At 51.4% G+C, this 15,402-nt stretch overlaps 8 protein-coding genes across 8 annotated transcripts; 4 read left to right on the plus strand and 4 right to left on the minus strand.

The window, feature by feature from the left end:
- Positions 1-54: 54 nt before the first annotated feature.
- K489DRAFT_375355 (uncharacterized protein) lies at positions 55-3,725 on the plus strand. Its single transcript, XM_033603671.1, has one exon. It carries the CDS (start codon positions 257-259, stop codon positions 3,572-3,574), a length of 3,318 nt encoding a protein of 1,105 aa, XP_033464302.1. The 5' UTR covers positions 55-256; the 3' UTR covers positions 3,575-3,725.
- K489DRAFT_405987 (vacuolar protein sorting 55 superfamily) lies at positions 3,680-4,223 on the minus strand (the record flags this gene model as incomplete). The annotated part of the gene is made up of 3 exons (XM_033607203.1): positions 3,680-3,813; positions 3,892-4,111; positions 4,182-4,223. 3 exons carry the CDS (start codon positions 4,221-4,223, stop codon positions 3,680-3,682), a joined length of 396 nt encoding a protein of 131 aa, XP_033464303.1.
- Positions 4,224-4,835: 612 nt separating this feature from the next.
- On the plus strand, positions 4,836-5,708 carry K489DRAFT_385918 (N-terminal nucleophile aminohydrolase; the record flags this gene model as incomplete). Its single annotated transcript, XM_033606177.1, has 3 exons — positions 4,836-4,873; positions 4,930-5,041; positions 5,103-5,708. 3 exons carry the CDS (start codon positions 4,836-4,838, stop codon positions 5,706-5,708), a joined length of 756 nt encoding a protein of 251 aa, XP_033464304.1.
- A 357-nt stretch (positions 5,709-6,065) lies between these two features.
- K489DRAFT_11527 (uncharacterized protein) lies at positions 6,066-8,615 on the plus strand. Its single transcript, XM_033598926.1, has one exon. The coding sequence runs from the start codon at positions 6,339-6,341 to the stop codon at positions 8,424-8,426; it is 2,088 nt and encodes a 695-aa protein (XP_033464305.1). The 5' UTR covers positions 6,066-6,338; the 3' UTR covers positions 8,427-8,615.
- A 58-nt stretch (positions 8,616-8,673) lies between these two features.
- On the minus strand, positions 8,674-9,446 carry K489DRAFT_295464 (uncharacterized protein; the record flags this gene model as incomplete). The annotated part of the gene is made up of 2 exons (XM_033600295.1): positions 8,674-8,819; positions 8,915-9,446. Coding segments are annotated over 2 exons (678 nt in total), but the record flags the coding sequence as incomplete, so codon positions are not given.
- Positions 9,447-9,792: 346 nt separating this feature from the next.
- Positions 9,793-10,563, minus strand: K489DRAFT_310748 (short-chain dehydrogenase/reductase-like protein SDR; the record flags this gene model as incomplete). The annotated part of the gene is made up of 1 exon (XM_033600727.1): positions 9,793-10,563. The coding sequence occupies one exon, from the start codon at positions 10,561-10,563 to the stop codon at positions 9,793-9,795; it is 771 nt and encodes a 256-aa protein (XP_033464307.1).
- A 910-nt stretch (positions 10,564-11,473) lies between these two features.
- On the plus strand, positions 11,474-12,202 carry K489DRAFT_405992 (uncharacterized protein; the record flags this gene model as incomplete). The annotated part of the gene is made up of 1 exon (XM_033607204.1): positions 11,474-12,202. The coding sequence occupies one exon, from the start codon at positions 11,474-11,476 to the stop codon at positions 12,200-12,202; it is 729 nt and encodes a 242-aa protein (XP_033464308.1).
- A 246-nt stretch (positions 12,203-12,448) lies between these two features.
- Positions 12,449-15,260, minus strand: K489DRAFT_310857 (uncharacterized protein; the record flags this gene model as incomplete). Its single annotated transcript, XM_033600735.1, has 3 exons — positions 12,449-12,793; positions 12,861-14,866; positions 14,930-15,260. The coding sequence occupies 3 exons, from the start codon at positions 15,258-15,260 to the stop codon at positions 12,449-12,451; spliced, it is 2,682 nt and encodes an 893-aa protein (XP_033464309.1).
- Positions 15,261-15,402: the final 142 nt, after the last annotated feature.

A 15,402-nucleotide genomic window follows, 5' to 3' on the forward strand; every position in this document is an offset into this window, starting at 1 on the left:
ATCATCTAGGTGAGCACGCGTACGACCTACGCCTTACATGAAGACACACGGTCATTTCATGTGAGAGGTGCAGGGAAAATCAGAGGAGTCTCGTGATTACAGTTTAAACTTGCGAACCACGAAGCCTGATATGATCAAATTGTGGAGCTCGTATTACGAAACCTAGAAGTTGCCATAACAATGATCACAGCTCATCGACAAGAGGGCAACGATCATTGTCCGCGGGTAGACGACACTCGTTCTGGGAGAGCGCAAGATGCCTTACAATCCTAATTATCAAGACGAGACTTACGGTGCTGATGGATATGCCTCCAACCATGACTCAAGTATGCAGTCTCATGCGCAGGCGCAGGCGCCAATGTTCCACAGGAATCCTCAGAGAACGTATGCCCAACCATCGGTACAGATGAATAGCAACGCGTTGCAGCAGCCTCTGTATGGCCAACAACAACAACATCATCAACAACAACAACAGCAACAGCAACAGCAACATGTTGCTGGATTACCCTCAATGACCTATGGGACCACTGCGTATTATGATCAAAGCTTGTCTTCAACTTACTACCAACCGATGGAATATGGAGTCAACTATCAACAATCATTTGCACAGCCCACATCGAATTATGGCTCACCGAGCACAGCTCGACTCGGCAGCGTTTCCTTGCTCTCCGCTGACCCTGGGACTGGCTATAATGCACCTACCGCCTTCTCACAGCCTTTGTATCAGCAGCAATCCTCACAGTCCGGCGCCATGGCGCAATATCAGATCCCGCAACTACAGCATGCCCCAGCGCAACCTCCGTTCTACGGGCGACAGCTTCAGACGTCCACATTTGATGGCAGCAATGATATTCCTCCATCACAAGTGCTCGCCAACCAGCACGGCACCCAATCTCATCTGCTTCCACGGCCTCAATCTTCACCTTCTTCCCATGTGATGCCCCCCAATCCAGACCGTCGTCATTTTTCCGCTGATCAGCAGTCACATGCTGTCAATACCTATCCTAATCAAAGTCCAAACATGGCATTGAATGCATCAATTTCAGGAGAGTCGAGGCCTGCAGTGGCGTCATTGCCTCGATCAACCTCACAATTTGTTGTACCAGAATCTGGGCAAAATCGTCCGAATCTTCAGCAACAACCCATGTCCCAGCCCAGCTCTCGACCTTCGAATCACTTGCAGGCTCCTCAGAAACCTTATGAACAACCTCAAATCCGCGAGAAACAAACTCCGGCTCATCTCCAACATGCACAAATATTAACACAACCCTCAATACCACCACAAGTGAAAGCGGAATACCAAACCCAGGCCTCGGTTCTGCCAGCACCTCAAATACCAGTCACATCTGAGGGGCCAAAGTTGGCCACGTCCCTGAAACCTCAGCAAAAGAGCGCAACTAAAAAGCTGCCGACCAATCGTGGCGGCCAAACGACTCAGGGTCCTTCCAGGGCTCCTGCTCATACTGTGAAACGACAAAAGTCAGAAGGTGTCGCGGCAACGGTCACGTCGAAGTCTGGCCCCAAAGTCAACGGACATGCCCACATGCAGGCGGCACGACAATTGCCGGCATCATCGCCGCTAACAGAGCTTGCTTCCTCCCAGTTTCCACCAACGCCTCCAAACCACCCGAGCGTTGACTACCAAGCGGCGTTATTGACTTTGTCGGACGAATACATTACTGCCGCTTACAGCATCAGTACGTCACTTGCTGGAGGCGAAGTGGTGGAAGATCGGTTGGACGAATATTTCGCCCTGTTGAGCACAGGTATGAGTTGCCTTGAGTCGGTGCTCAACAACTATCGCATATTGGACGCTCGAAAGGAAGCTTGCATCCGTTTAAGATTAGCCAGCCTCATGTACGAAGAAACTGACAACGATTCGGATGCTGAGGCGATACTCACGAAAGGCATTGCACTTTGTGAAAGAGCGCGCCTTTCCGATCCCAAATATTCCATGCATCATCTCCTGGCCCGTATCTGGTTCAAAGCCGGTCAGGCTCGAGCCGCGATGAAAGCGGTCGATAAGCTCATTGACGAAGTGCAAAAGCTTCACCTGACGCATTGGGTTTACGTATTCAGATTCTTGCGAGTCTCGTTCGGATTACAAACGGATACAGCTCATCAGGAGCTAGGGGCGCTTGTTAAACAGCTTGCAGCCGTTGTTGTCGCGGCATCCCAAACTCACGCCGTTGCTGTCATTATTGTCGCCAGTGGCATGGAAGCACTGATGCATCTCCGAGCGCAAACACCGGACAGTGTCGATCTTGCTCAGAGAGCACTCGCAACAGCACGTACACACCAGCTCTCTGCAGAAATGGCGGCCATGCCTCAAGTACGAGCCCTTTTGGATGCTGCTGATCTTGCCTGCCACTTGACACGTTTGAATCCAGATCAGGCCACAACCAAGTTGTCAAATTTTCGCAAAAATCTGGATGACTACTACGAAGATCCTGAACAGAGCAAGGATGGATGCTGGCTCCTACCGCTTTCTGAATTTGCGGCCAATTCTGATGACATTGAGCGAGATACCGGCGGAATTCTGAGACAGACTCCTATGGGTCAGTATGGACTATCAATGTCATGGCTGACACGGACTCAGGCGACAACTCTTGGATTTCTATTGAGCGGTGTCACTAGTTTACAGAAGGCCAATATCGAGCAGATGCCGGAGACGTTTCTCGGCGAGGGAATCAGCCTTAACAAGGTAGCCCTTGAGAACAATCGGGAATCTTTGTCGACAGCCTCTCGACACACATCCTGGCAGGATCGGATGCGCATCACCCTGCAAGCCTACGTGGTGTTCTCACGGTGCGCTCGGGCTGACTGGGAGGTTGCGATGAAAGGTATGGGTAGTATCCGCCAGTACATCGTGACGGCAGGAGTCACCTTGGACGAGGACACTGCGGTCCTAGTCGACTATCTCGAAGCCATCGGTAAGCATGGCTTAGGTCATCTTAAGCAAGCTCTAGACCTGTACCGCAAACCAAGTCTGCGATTGCCCGCAGCACTGGACAGCAGAGCTTTTCAAAGCATCAATTCCGCGCATCTAAAAGTGCTAGCAGCATTAAACAGCATCCTCATATTGCGCAAACTCGGGGCATCGGCAGAGGCCGATGCTCTCTTGCATCGGATAGAGCCAATGTGCATCACACAATATAGCAGCAACGGCAGCGAGCACGGTAACAAAGCCATGGAGTCGGCTTTCCATGCCCTGAAAGCCACCGCGCCTGAGATGACCATCATCAAGACTAAGCAATACATTCAATTTGCCATTGGAGCGGCGCAGAAGGTGGGGAACGATCGCCTGCTGAACATCGTGATGAATCACATGACGCATCTGTTCTTCGCCAACATTGTCGGCAGACAGGCCGAGCAATCGGCGAAGGTGGGCCGTGCGCTGGCCAAAAGATCAGGAGACCGTTTGTGGATGGCTGTGGCCGACCGCATGTTGTGTGAAACAGCAGAGAAGAGTGGAAACATGACTGAGGCGCAGACCGCAATTCAAGAAGGCGAGCAAGCCATGTCGCGACTGCCGGAGTCATTGAAAGCAGCACTCTTTGCTCCGGAGCTTTAGGTGTTTTGAATGCTTGGTGTTGGGGGGTTTATGTACGTGTGGTAATCGTTAAGCTTAAGATTCTATTTAGCAAAGTTACATTAGTAAATCATGGGGCCCAGTCCCTCAGAACTCCTCTTGCTCTCTAAAGAATAGTCCAAATGCGATGATCGTGCCGTAAATTAGCAGTCCACCAGAGATGCTCATAGCCATGGCAGCTGTCGTAATTTGATCGCAGTGCGCAAGGACCACGGGTAATGCTATGGTGATGCGAGTCAGTATTCAGTTATCCTAAAGCAACATTTCGCCATTGCATAACGTGCTCGTGTTCAACATACCGATCCCCATCAATACTAGGAAACCCGTCAGAAACCGGCCCAGCTCCACGATGCTATTGCTGCCGTTGTTGTCCATAAAATCATCACGAGCCTGAGCTTTCCCGCATATCCAGTTCGGTACCGGAGCTAACACGTAGGTTGCGACGACAAGGAGGGTGAGATAATTTCCCTCGAAAAGCGCGGCGGAAAGGATGACGAGAAGGAAACCGATCGCGAGGATCTGTGACAAGGGCGGTCAGTCTGGTCCATACCGGCAAGTTCGCCATGCAATTAATCATGGAATGTCATACAAATGAGAGCACAATAATTGTGCTGAGACCTTGCATGGCCATGTTGGGTGTATTCGCGTCGGCCGCGAAAGCGTAGTTGCTCCAGCAATAGCGTTTCGAAGCTCGGAACCGGGTCGCTTCCTTGGGATGTAATCGGGTCTGCTTATTCTGCTTCGCCGGCTATCAAGATCAATTGAAGCTTGGTTCCAAGCATGCGCAGGAGCACAAAGGTAAATGCCCGAGTGAGTCGTGTTCAATGTGATCGTCTCACGTGGTCAGGTTGACGTCGGAGGTGCTGCGCCTATGTATGATGGCTTGCAGGCATCGGCGCAAGAGCTCCCGTGAGCCCCAGGGACTGACGCTGGGCGGGAGCAGCCATGATCTCACTTAGTCATCCACGGCGTGTGGGATCCGGTCGTTGCGGGCAGCTGCCGTGAGATGCGCCTTTCCAGCCGACGACGCGGACGTTTGTAGCCTGACGGATTCGCCTAGCAATAAGCTTTCAACACTGTTTGAACATCGAGGCTCCAGCAAAGCAGCCGCGCCAACAACAGCAATCGAGACAATTGCAAATTTCAAGGCCGATTCACTGAGACGAACATCCCACGAGCATTGACACGTATCTACTCCTACTGGACGGAGCATTGAGAGAATCACATCACCACCGCCGCAGTCATGTTTCGTAACAATTACGACAATGATTCTGTCACCTTGTGAGTGCATCTCGTGATCTCGAACAGGCATTTCGGGCTTTCTGACAGACGTTCAGCTCTCCTCAAGGTCGGATCTTCCAAGTCGAATACGCACAAGAGGCCGTAAAGCAAGGTTCAGTCGTGGTTGGGATCGTCAGTAAGACTCATGCAGTCCTCGCCGCCATCAAAGTACGCTTGATCTGAAGTTCACAAATTCATAATATTCGTTATTGACAAATCCTCTTGGCAGCGTAACGCAGAAGAGCTATCATCTTACCAGCGAAAGATCATCCCGATTGATACGCATTATGGTATTGCTCTGGCAGGTCTGGCCTCCGACGCTCGCGTGCTCTCAAACTTTATGAAGCAGCAATCCCTGGCTTCACGTCTAACTTACGACCGTCCGATACTTCTCTCCGATATCACCTCGCGCATCGGCGACCGTGCACAAACCAACACACAGCAGTACGGCCGACGACCTTATGGTGTTGGTCTTCTGATTGCCGGCGTCGATGCAAAAGGCCCGCATCTCTTCGAGTTCCAGCCGTCGGGAGTAACGCAGGAGATGATTGCATGCGGTATTGGTGCACGGTCACAGATGGCGCGGACATACCTCGAGAGGAACCTTGAGAGCTTTGAGAACGCAACGCGGGAAGAGCTCATTCAGCATGCTCTACGAGCATTGAAGGACAGTTTGAGTCAAGACAAGGAATTGTCCGTGGATAACACAAGCGTGGGTGTTGGAGGAATTGATGAGACCTTCAAGCTACATGAGGGTCAGGCAGTTGCTAGCTGGCTAGAGACGGCGTTCGAAAACAAAGCTGAAGGTGGTGAAAGCATGGAGGTGGACGAGTAGTCACGCCATGAATTTAACGATTTGAAGCCCGTGGCTACCTGGGGCGAAGTGCGGGAATCGAACGCCAGTTCGTGTAAGTATTATGATCTGTCCTGTCATTCCTGCGCTCTGCAGTGGGTTAGAAAGGCGCTCTCATGTGCATCACGTGTCCACGCAGTCAAGCAATTCATGCTTCTTACGATGACCCCTGCTGTTCCGAAGTTTGATTGTTGGCAACGGAAGTATTACAAAGCAGACGCGACAAAGTTTCATTGCGCCATCAGACGACACATTCCGCTTGCATTCATGTTGGAATGCCCACTAACCCGCTGTCAACAGCATGGGATGTCCTGTAATGTTTTGAAGCCCTCGACCTAGATTACTGACTGATGCAGTCTCCCTCTGCGATCTACGTTTAAGATTGGACACGCTGTGGCCCAGTGCAAAGCTACCAGACCCATCACATTGTCAACACTGATTCTTCGTCTCAGCCCCAACTACAAAACAACGCCGCAAAGCTGATCAATCACAAGCACCGATATTCGACATACGACGGACTAATCCAACTATACACTTACGCATTGGCAACGCTCACCTGCTGCTTCTACTGGGAGGGTGGTTTCTTGACCATCTACCTAGGTAATCACAGAGATGCAAATTCCTTTGCACAGCGATCATTACGTGTATGATGAAGTTTTCGCATTTCCTTGCGAATGGGGAAACACTTCTTTACATGGGCCTGGATTTCGCAATACAATGGCGGGTGCCTTCGAGAATGGTAGTGGATATTTCGGCTTAGCCCTGCGAAGCAACCTAGTCACTGGTCACAGACGGCAGCGGCAACAACACCAGGTCTTGCGGAATATGGACGTAAGGGGACCTCCGGTACAGCCACAAATATGTCGAAGCGATCAGAACCTGAACACAATGTCTGGCTCGAACCAACAGGCATATTCGCAAATGGCGAGCAGTCCATTTGAGATGAACCACCCGCGAAATAGTCTTTTACTTGGCTCGCCAGATACGTCGATCGATCTTTCCCAACAGTGGCAGACACATCGACAGAGCACCTATGCTTCTACCCACACCCCATATGGGACTCCGCATCTCCGGAGTCATCAGTTGCATGGTATCAACCACGAGTATAACCACAGCTTGGCCATTGACTCGCCTGTCCATCGCGAACGAGCGCATTACGCATGTTCAGGGGCCCAGCAACACACCAGTAATATTAGAACGGTGTTGCGGCAGACGGTGAATCCCCAAAGTATTGCTCCAGGGCCTAAGGCTGCATTACCTCGATATTCAGTTTCATTGTACTGTCCAAAGCCCGTGGGCGATCAGACGCACGCGATCAATCGCCGGCATCTCGTGTACAGGGCAGGGCGGCCGCTCAGTCCGCAATCAGGATTTATTTCAGGGGTGTCACAATCACAACTGTTATGTCCGAGTCTGCTGGAAGATTGGCACATGGTCACAACCCCAGCCGAGAGGCCTTCTGCCCAGTTGCAATTCTCGGCAGTTCAGCAGGCCAGAATTATAAAGCAAGGATGTCGCAATAAGCTGGAACGACAGGAGATGCAGGCGCAAGAGCAAGAGCTGGGCAAATGGTATATACTCAGCACACACGAATCTCTTCCTTACACGCCCAAGCGACAGCGGATCGAAACGCCACACGAGTCCCCTCGAAAGCTCTCAACGGAGAAGCACAGTACAAGGCTTCAGGGTCATGGCCAGGACAAAGTCAAAACGCAAGCTCAAGCTCAAGCTCGAACCACAGGATCAATCTTGCCGCCGAAAATTTTAAACGATGAATTGGTGACGCCTGCGAAAATGCCTGAGTGTCATACATCAAAGGGTGTTATTCCCCTGCAGGACTACTATAGGGCTGGAGACGCTCAGCAAGTGTCAAAGCGAGCTCCGAAGACACAATCAAATAGATCAATAATCAATATCGAAGAAGATGAGCACACAGAAAGCGTGGTTCAGCGCCCTGCTCTGACATCAGCCGGCTCTGGTCGAACCAGCTTCGAATCGCTAGACCAACGTAGCTCTCACGGTCGAACGCTACCTCAATTGACTTTCGCATCAAATAACATTTCTGAGTCTCTGAAGAGCCATGAGTCTACGCAGAATGGAATGCATGCAATCGGTTTACAATCGCCAGCACAAGTTGCTACGCCACGGGAGAATTTCCACCAAACACCCACATCAGACTGTCCACAGACTGCACCTGAACCTCAGACGACATCACCTCGCCAACAGACCCGGCCGAAAATGCAGTCGCCAAAGAAGGACAGAGCTGTGCCAAAGCAACAAACATTACTTACACCGCCCAAACCGCGGCGAAAGCCCGCAGAGCGCAGCCGCAAAACGCCCAGCAGCCCTGTACCAAAATCTTCATCGGATTACCGACCCTTGGTAGATGCTACCGAACTCGACCTACTTGAGTTGCGATCCACTTGTAAAACGACGCTTCGGTCTGCGAACGCGAAGCACAATGTTACTGGTAAGCCACAAACGCCGTTCAGATCCCGGAACAACTTACCGCAGGGAACTCATCGCTCTTCGCGCCACTTCCAATGCACCTGCGCATATCCCTTTCCCACTTGCTATGCTCTAGACGATCCGCTTGGCTGTCCAAAGCGGATTGAGGCAGAACAACGCATGACCGAGATGAACGGAAGACAGGATCGGTGCCTGGAAGTACGATATATCGGCTCGAGATCACCGCAGTAAGAGGCACACAGTGTAGGCTGTATCGAGCGGCATATTCAGCATTCCAATGTCAGCTGGACGTTTCCTCGTGGAGTTTGTTTCGAAGTGTTGCGTTGGAATTTTGCATCATAGTTGTCTTTCGGCGGCGGGTTTGGGATATGCTCCGTGGGTCACAAGCACGAACAGCTCTTGTTCAATTTGGCCATTTCTGGCATAACGATAATTCATGATCTTATCTCTTTTTACCGTTTCCACCTCCGCCTCCATTTTTCGCTGGCGCGGCGGGTGCACTTTTGCCAGCCATCCATCCAGCAAGGTCGAAGTTTTGGAAAGATTCTGCAGCGGCTTGAGCCGACGAAGCAGAAGAGCCCGACTTCTGCATTTCCTCCAACTCGGCCTTCATTTCGGGGTCCACTGCGACAAATTAAAGTTAGACAGGCTGAAAGAAGGGTATACTACGTGACGTGGAAACGGAGTCCCCCATATCGGCCAGCCAAGATGGTACTCACAGTTGTCCATGACATAAGGGATACCAACGATCATTACGACCGAGAATAGACCCATCAGTATCATCGGATTCTTCAAGAAGCTCAAGATGCTGAACCCAGCCCTCTGTTGGTAGTAGTCCTTTCCGCTCAAGGGTTGAACACGGATTATAAGAGTATCCCTCGCAGAATCCAGCTCTGGCCCTTTATTCGACCATTGGTTTCCTCGGAACGTCTGCCAGGCGGTGATCACAGTGCTCGACTCATATTTCTCCGAGGAAAGGGCGGTGGAAGAGGCATTTGTCGCAACGTCAACTCGTAGCGGTGCGAAGTTGTAGTCCCGTGCGTAGATAGTGAACAGGTAGCTGTCGAGTGCGAGCTCCGGGAAGACGAAGGTGTTGTCTCGTCGAAGAAGGCTGTCGTATCGTGCGCCGCCAGGAGAGCCGAGTAATACGGCGTGCGTAGAGGATGGGAGGCTGGACGGCTCGGGGAGTAACTGCGAGGGAGGGACGACGACGACGAGGCGAGCGGCATTAGCCAAGGCTGCGAAGCCGATGGCTTGTGCAGCGATTTTCAAGACATGCATGTTGTGGTGGTGACCGTTGCGATGCCATGCAACTTTTGAATGTCAAGAAAGTTGAGTACCCAGGCAGTGATGATGTGTTGTCGAAGCTGTGCACTTGCAACTCCAGTGCTGACAACGGCACTTTTAGGGTTACTTATCGAGTTCAAGAATATTCTAACATTCCAAGGTTGGAGTCACATAGTAATGATCACATCGTTCGTTCTCGTCATTGCTCAATCTCAATGTTCGAAGCTTTACATTGATCGATCTGGTTGCAGACACGAGTACAGAGTAACATTGTTTCTTGTCAAAAAGTCAAAATCAGACGGCCGCAACTCTAGCCACCCATGCCACTGTTCTTTAGAAGCTCGCCAATGGATGATCTCCATGCGTTCGACCTATCAACCGCGGTTCCTGCAGCAACCTCCTTCAGGTCCTTGGCCTCGTTGCTGTCAAGCGTGCCGAATATTTCATCGAGGAATTGCTGCAGCGTCAATGCTTTCGCTCCCTTGAGCTGGTCTTGAAATGCCACCGTCAAATCCGTGGAGACGAGCGGAGGCACGATTTCAATGATGTTGACCTTGGTGCCCTTCAATTGCTGGCGCAGCGTCACAAGGTAGGCGTGCACACCCGACTTGGTTGCGTTGTACACGGGAGCCAGAGGGCTGGGCACAAATGCCAGTCCAGATGATGTGATCATAAACGTGGCCTCGGTGCCGCGCGAAAGGAAGCGCGGAATCATGTGACGAGCTAGGATGAACGGTGCTGTCATATTGACTGTCAATTCTTTGATCACCTGCTCGTCTGAAGAAGTCGACAGGTCCTTGATGGAGGAGGCGCTCATCGCTCCACTGTTGATCAAAACTGCATCGAGATCGGGATATTTGGTGAACAAAGTGTCGACGTGCCCAGGGATGTCTGCGAGGATGGAATTGTCCATGGTATAGCTCTCCATGCCAGGATTTGCGCTTGTGATCTCGGCAAGGAGGTTCTCCCGGCGACCAGTGATGATAACCTTCTTGCCTTGCTTGTGGTAACGTTTGGCAATGCCCTCACCGATGCCGGAAGTTCCACCCATGATGAGGATTGTGTTGAACGAGGACGACATGATGGCGACGGTTCCAGATGTGGGCTGTGTATAGTTCTCCTGCGTTGCCTCTGCTCTAAGATTGTTGGGTAAGGTGAAAGTCTGATATTCAGGATGACGGGAGGTATTTATGTCCAGCGCTCGCTCACCCAAGCGATTCGTGATGCATCGTTGAGCGCGTGAGCGTCATGCCAAACGATTAAAGTCTCATCGAAGTGAGAAGTAAGCTGAGCTAATGTCGGCTTTCAGATTTGTTGGCGTCAAATGCTGATAGGCAAGTGGTGGTAGAGGTTTCGGTATCGTCCACAGCTATTAGCGGAGATAACAGTCCTGGAGTGGAGCAATGTCTGTCCTTCTCACAGGGCAATTCGACTGAACCTCGTTTAATGCCTTTCAGGGCTATCGCCATCTATGTATACGAAAAGCATTTACCAGATGGAGCACCCTCAGGAATACACGTGAGCGGTGACAAGCGAGTGTCAAATCATGATTTGTTGCGATTCTTCTCGAAGGACACGGCAGTGGCGTCTGACACGCCTCGGACTTAAGACGCTGATACGCCACGGACATAATGCATCAAATTGGGGTCTCCACAGACGTTGCTTTGCCTCATCTCGCAAGATACGACACCTGGGCAACCATCGCGTTGCATCAGCACTTGCGTGCGCGATTTGCCGAGACCTAAATCGCTAACGACATGTGAGGCGCCCGATCGACAGATTTCTCCGCGCGTGCCACAGCCAACATCGACCATCATCGAACGACGCCACCTCGCTAACCCGGCACGATTAGTGCTTACTGGAATCAACCATGTCCTTGTAGAAAGCTACTCGCAAACATTAAACCTTGCTCGACGACTATCATCGCCGCTGAACTGGGGGTACGGTCTTACCACATGCATGCCTTGCGGTGACTGTTGTAAGCCGGCGCCATGTCAATCGAGCATTTGCAACGTCATGTCTATTGGTCCCCAACCAAGCAGACGTCACATCCCAATAATCGCGAAGACCGTCTGAATGCAATCATTGCCAACATCGATCGACAACAGTCTATCGTGCGTGCCGCTATCATCGAAGATGCGAGAAGCTATCAAAAAACATATCTCAGATCATCCTCGGACGCGGACCCGGAATCGTCCGAAAATGCAATGGACATCGATTCGAGTCAATTTGACGATGAGGCTGACAGGAAGGCTGAAGAGCTACTTTACCAAAATCTTAATGCGCCATACATCGAAGGCAGCGGTGACCCGAGTATGCTTCCATTTGCGCCCGACGGTACTTTCTTTGCACCGCCTCCAGGCGTCATACAAGCAAAGTCTCCGCAGGAGTTCCAAATAGCCAAAGAGACCCTAGAGTACGTTTATCTGTATGAGAAGACGTCCTGCAAGGCACAATTCGGCCGGGATTATTACGTCCAAGCGCTGCGGCGCACGCAGCCATATGGTACGAGATCGACGAGCACTGGACCAAGCGGCATCGAGAGGAGAACTTCACTGCCGTCAGACCGCCGGCCGAGCATCGGATCTGCGAGCCTCACATCTCCACAGGCACGTCGTTCGAGCACAACGCTCTTTGATGGGACAGCAACCAAATCTCCGTCAGGGGACCCGCGGCGAGTGCGAGCATCGCCAGCCGATCCGCGCATACGCCCGAAATGAGCTGGGAAGATCTGCGTTATAAAAAGCCATGTCACTGTTCTCACCGCGACCTCAAGGGTCATCGAGTAGCACAAGCCAATGACCTGTCCTTTTTCGAAGTTCGCAAGTCAAGATGAAAGCCGATTCCTTTTGGTAATGTCGCCGTTGACCTAGAACACCATCGCTCCGTGCGCCATCCGTCCCAAACACAGAAAAGTCGTTATAACATGCCATGCCAATAAACATCAAAAGCACAAGCGTTCATGGTCAACCATACGCATTAGGGCCAGGCCCTCCTCCAGGGCCGCCTTCATTCGCCATACTGAGTCGCGCGCACAATGCAAGAAAGACAGCAGTCTCAGTTGCAGCAAGGTAATTCAGAGCGTCGAGCAGGATCTTCAGGTGATGCTTGAAATGAGTCTCGTACTGGTTCAAGATATTGAATAGCTTGTCGAGCTTCGCAGGGTCGTAAGCGGTACGGTCGTTCGTCGTTCCAGAAGTGGGCGAAGTCTGATGCGACGCAAGTTCGGGATCAGCAGCTACTAATATTCGAGAAAGTGATGCAGTATAGTTTGCAAAGAGCGTGCAAGTCGTCATAACCTTGGAATTAATCTGAAAGAGAAACTGGGGGTCAGTGACAAATGATCAATAGAAGAAACAGCTTCGTGCGAGCACTTACCCGTAAAAGTCGTGAGTTGGTCAACATGCATTCCTTCAAGCACGTCGCCAGAAAATCAACATGGTCCTGCATGAGTTCATCCACAGTGCGCTTGATTTTGTTGGAAGTTCCAGTCACGCCATCTACATGCTCCTCATCGTTGGCCTGGGACAGCCTTGACATGAAAGCCAACCAATTAGGCTCGATAACCTCAGATGTGCAGAAGTAGAGCAGTTGCTGCACGAAGCAGAGCATTCGACTGCGCAAGCACCAAACTCGCCGCTTCCAATTCTCAATCCTGCGAGCGGTGGCAGTATCGGCTTTAGACTTGTGTTGCCAAGGTTTGCCCTTGGTATGTTCTGTCCAGGAGTTCGTGAGAATTGTCTCCAGGTGCCGAAGGCTCAGTAAGTAGCGAAAGAGCAGTTGGTACCGGGTCAGCGTAACCCGGCTAACCACCAGGGAGAGCGGGAAGGGCACTGCATAGTCTAGCGTAAGAGCGCCATAACCCAAAATCTCTTTCTCCTCCTTGTCGCCATTGATACTTGTGGCAGCAGGAGTGTGCGTGGACAAAGAAGTTGCGTCTGCATCCATACCCTGAACATTCACAACTCGCATCAGCCAGTCGGTCAAGCCAACACCGTTCATCACCACTTTGACGTCTTCCTTGAATGGATCCTCCGCAGCAACCGAACCTGGTTGTCGAAGGACGATGTCTAACAGACTTTGCAGTTTCCCAGTGTTGACACTTTTTGCCGGCTTCTTAAGCTCAGACTGAGTGAGTTCAAGGAAGTACGAGAAGAAATCGCTGCGGTCGAGAAAGAAATAGTGCTTCAGACTACGAAGCCTAGCTGGTAGTGCATGAGTCGTGAGAAGTAGTGCCATGAGGCTTTTGTTGGCGAAAGCGTACGCTCCACTGACGTTCTCTGCAAAACGCGGGTCGTCAAAAGTATGCGGTACATCTGTACTTGCATCAAGATCTCGGCTGAGATTGTCAATACCACCACATTCTCGAACCACATTCAGATATTTACCAGCCAGTAATACTTTATCCTTGACCGCATCTAATTGCGGAGGCACCAAATCCAGTCGTATGGTATACCGCTTCTCCCAGTACTCGTCGGTGTAGTCCTGTTCTAGTCCTTCGCGGCGGATTGACGTCTGCTCCTTTATCAAGAACTCTTGATGCGGATCACGGACATTGCCGTGATGTAGCCACTCATTCAACATCGTCATATATGGTCTGCTAGCCTCTTTGAGCAATATTGAAAGTGACTGGCGTGCTGCGGGATCGCCTGCCATCGAAGCAAGTCGTCGTGTCAACAGACGAAGCACTGATCCGCCCTTGCAGACCTTTTTGCCTGGCAGTGGAGCATCTTTGCCTTCGCGAAGAGACTCCAGTATGTTTTCCAGATCATCAGACTGATCTAATTCATCCTCGTTCAGTAACATACTGTTCTCCTTCAGGATCTCATGTGCGACACTGTAAAGCTGAAGCATGATGTGGGCGGTGGGCCGTGTATGGAGGCTCAGCTGATGTAGAGTGAACGAGGGATTTGTGAGCATTTGATGCTCCAATTGCGCAATCAGGATCATGTAGTCTTTCAGCATTTTACGCATGGCAGCGCAAAGAGCGTGATTAACTGTGCCCATCTCTTCCCGGCTCTGCACATCTACAAAGGCTTCTACAGCGCTGAAATGTGTTGCGGTCTTCAAAGTTCCGTGTGCCAGGTCCCTTAAGCTGGGATCGAGTCCAGGCAATATAAAAAATTGTGGACCCGAAAGCCTGCTCTTCTCATCGAGGGGATTATATGATTCCATGTAACGAATGTATTGTCCTTCAAATCCCATGAGTACGAACAGTAAATCCTCCATGATCGCCTTCTCTTGCGCTGCTAATGAGAGGGAGCCGAGAGCCGTTGGACGTATTGATGCTGGCGCGTGAGCTGCAGTGGGCGGAACTGAGATTCGCGAGGCCAATGGTGCTGTCGATGGCGAGAGGAGACTCGCGCGGGGACTCCATATTGACCCTGCCAGGGGTCAGCTACATTGCTATGATTTCAAAGAGCATAAGTCCCATTCGGACGAGTTACCTGCGCTCTCATCCAATTCCCGTCGCGACGAAGCCTTATCCAGCGGTGAAGCTCGTTCCGCGTCGGCACTTCTACGATTTTGATTCACGGCATCGGGGCGTTTTGCAGGAGCATATGTGGTGCGCTTGACCAAAGCCTCGCGCGTGAGGGTATCGCGTCGAATGTCGGTAGTGGTGGTGATCGTTGATGTCTTGCGGTTATGTATTCGCGATTCGTCTCGGCTTTCGTCGCCAGCTGAAGTGACTGAAGCGGAAGTCGGCCGGCTTTTTTGTCGGACCGCAGCCGAAGCACGGCGCTCAGCAATGCTCGGCGCACGGGAAGCGGCCGACATGAAGACGATGTCTCATGGGGCGATGCTCATCAGGTCAAATGTTTACGTGTTCGCTTTTGACATCCGCTCGTGAGTGTATAGAATCGACAATGGTGGGGCGAGCACGCGTGGGAAACCTTAAACGCGCGAAACTGCGTCAGGG

This window comes from Dissoconium aciculare (assembly GCF_010015565.1).
Source record: "Dissoconium aciculare CBS 342.82 unplaced genomic scaffold K489scaffold_1, whole genome shotgun sequence".
In the NCBI taxonomy this organism is placed as follows: domain Eukaryota; kingdom Fungi; phylum Ascomycota; class Dothideomycetes; order Mycosphaerellales; family Dissoconiaceae; genus Dissoconium; species Dissoconium aciculare.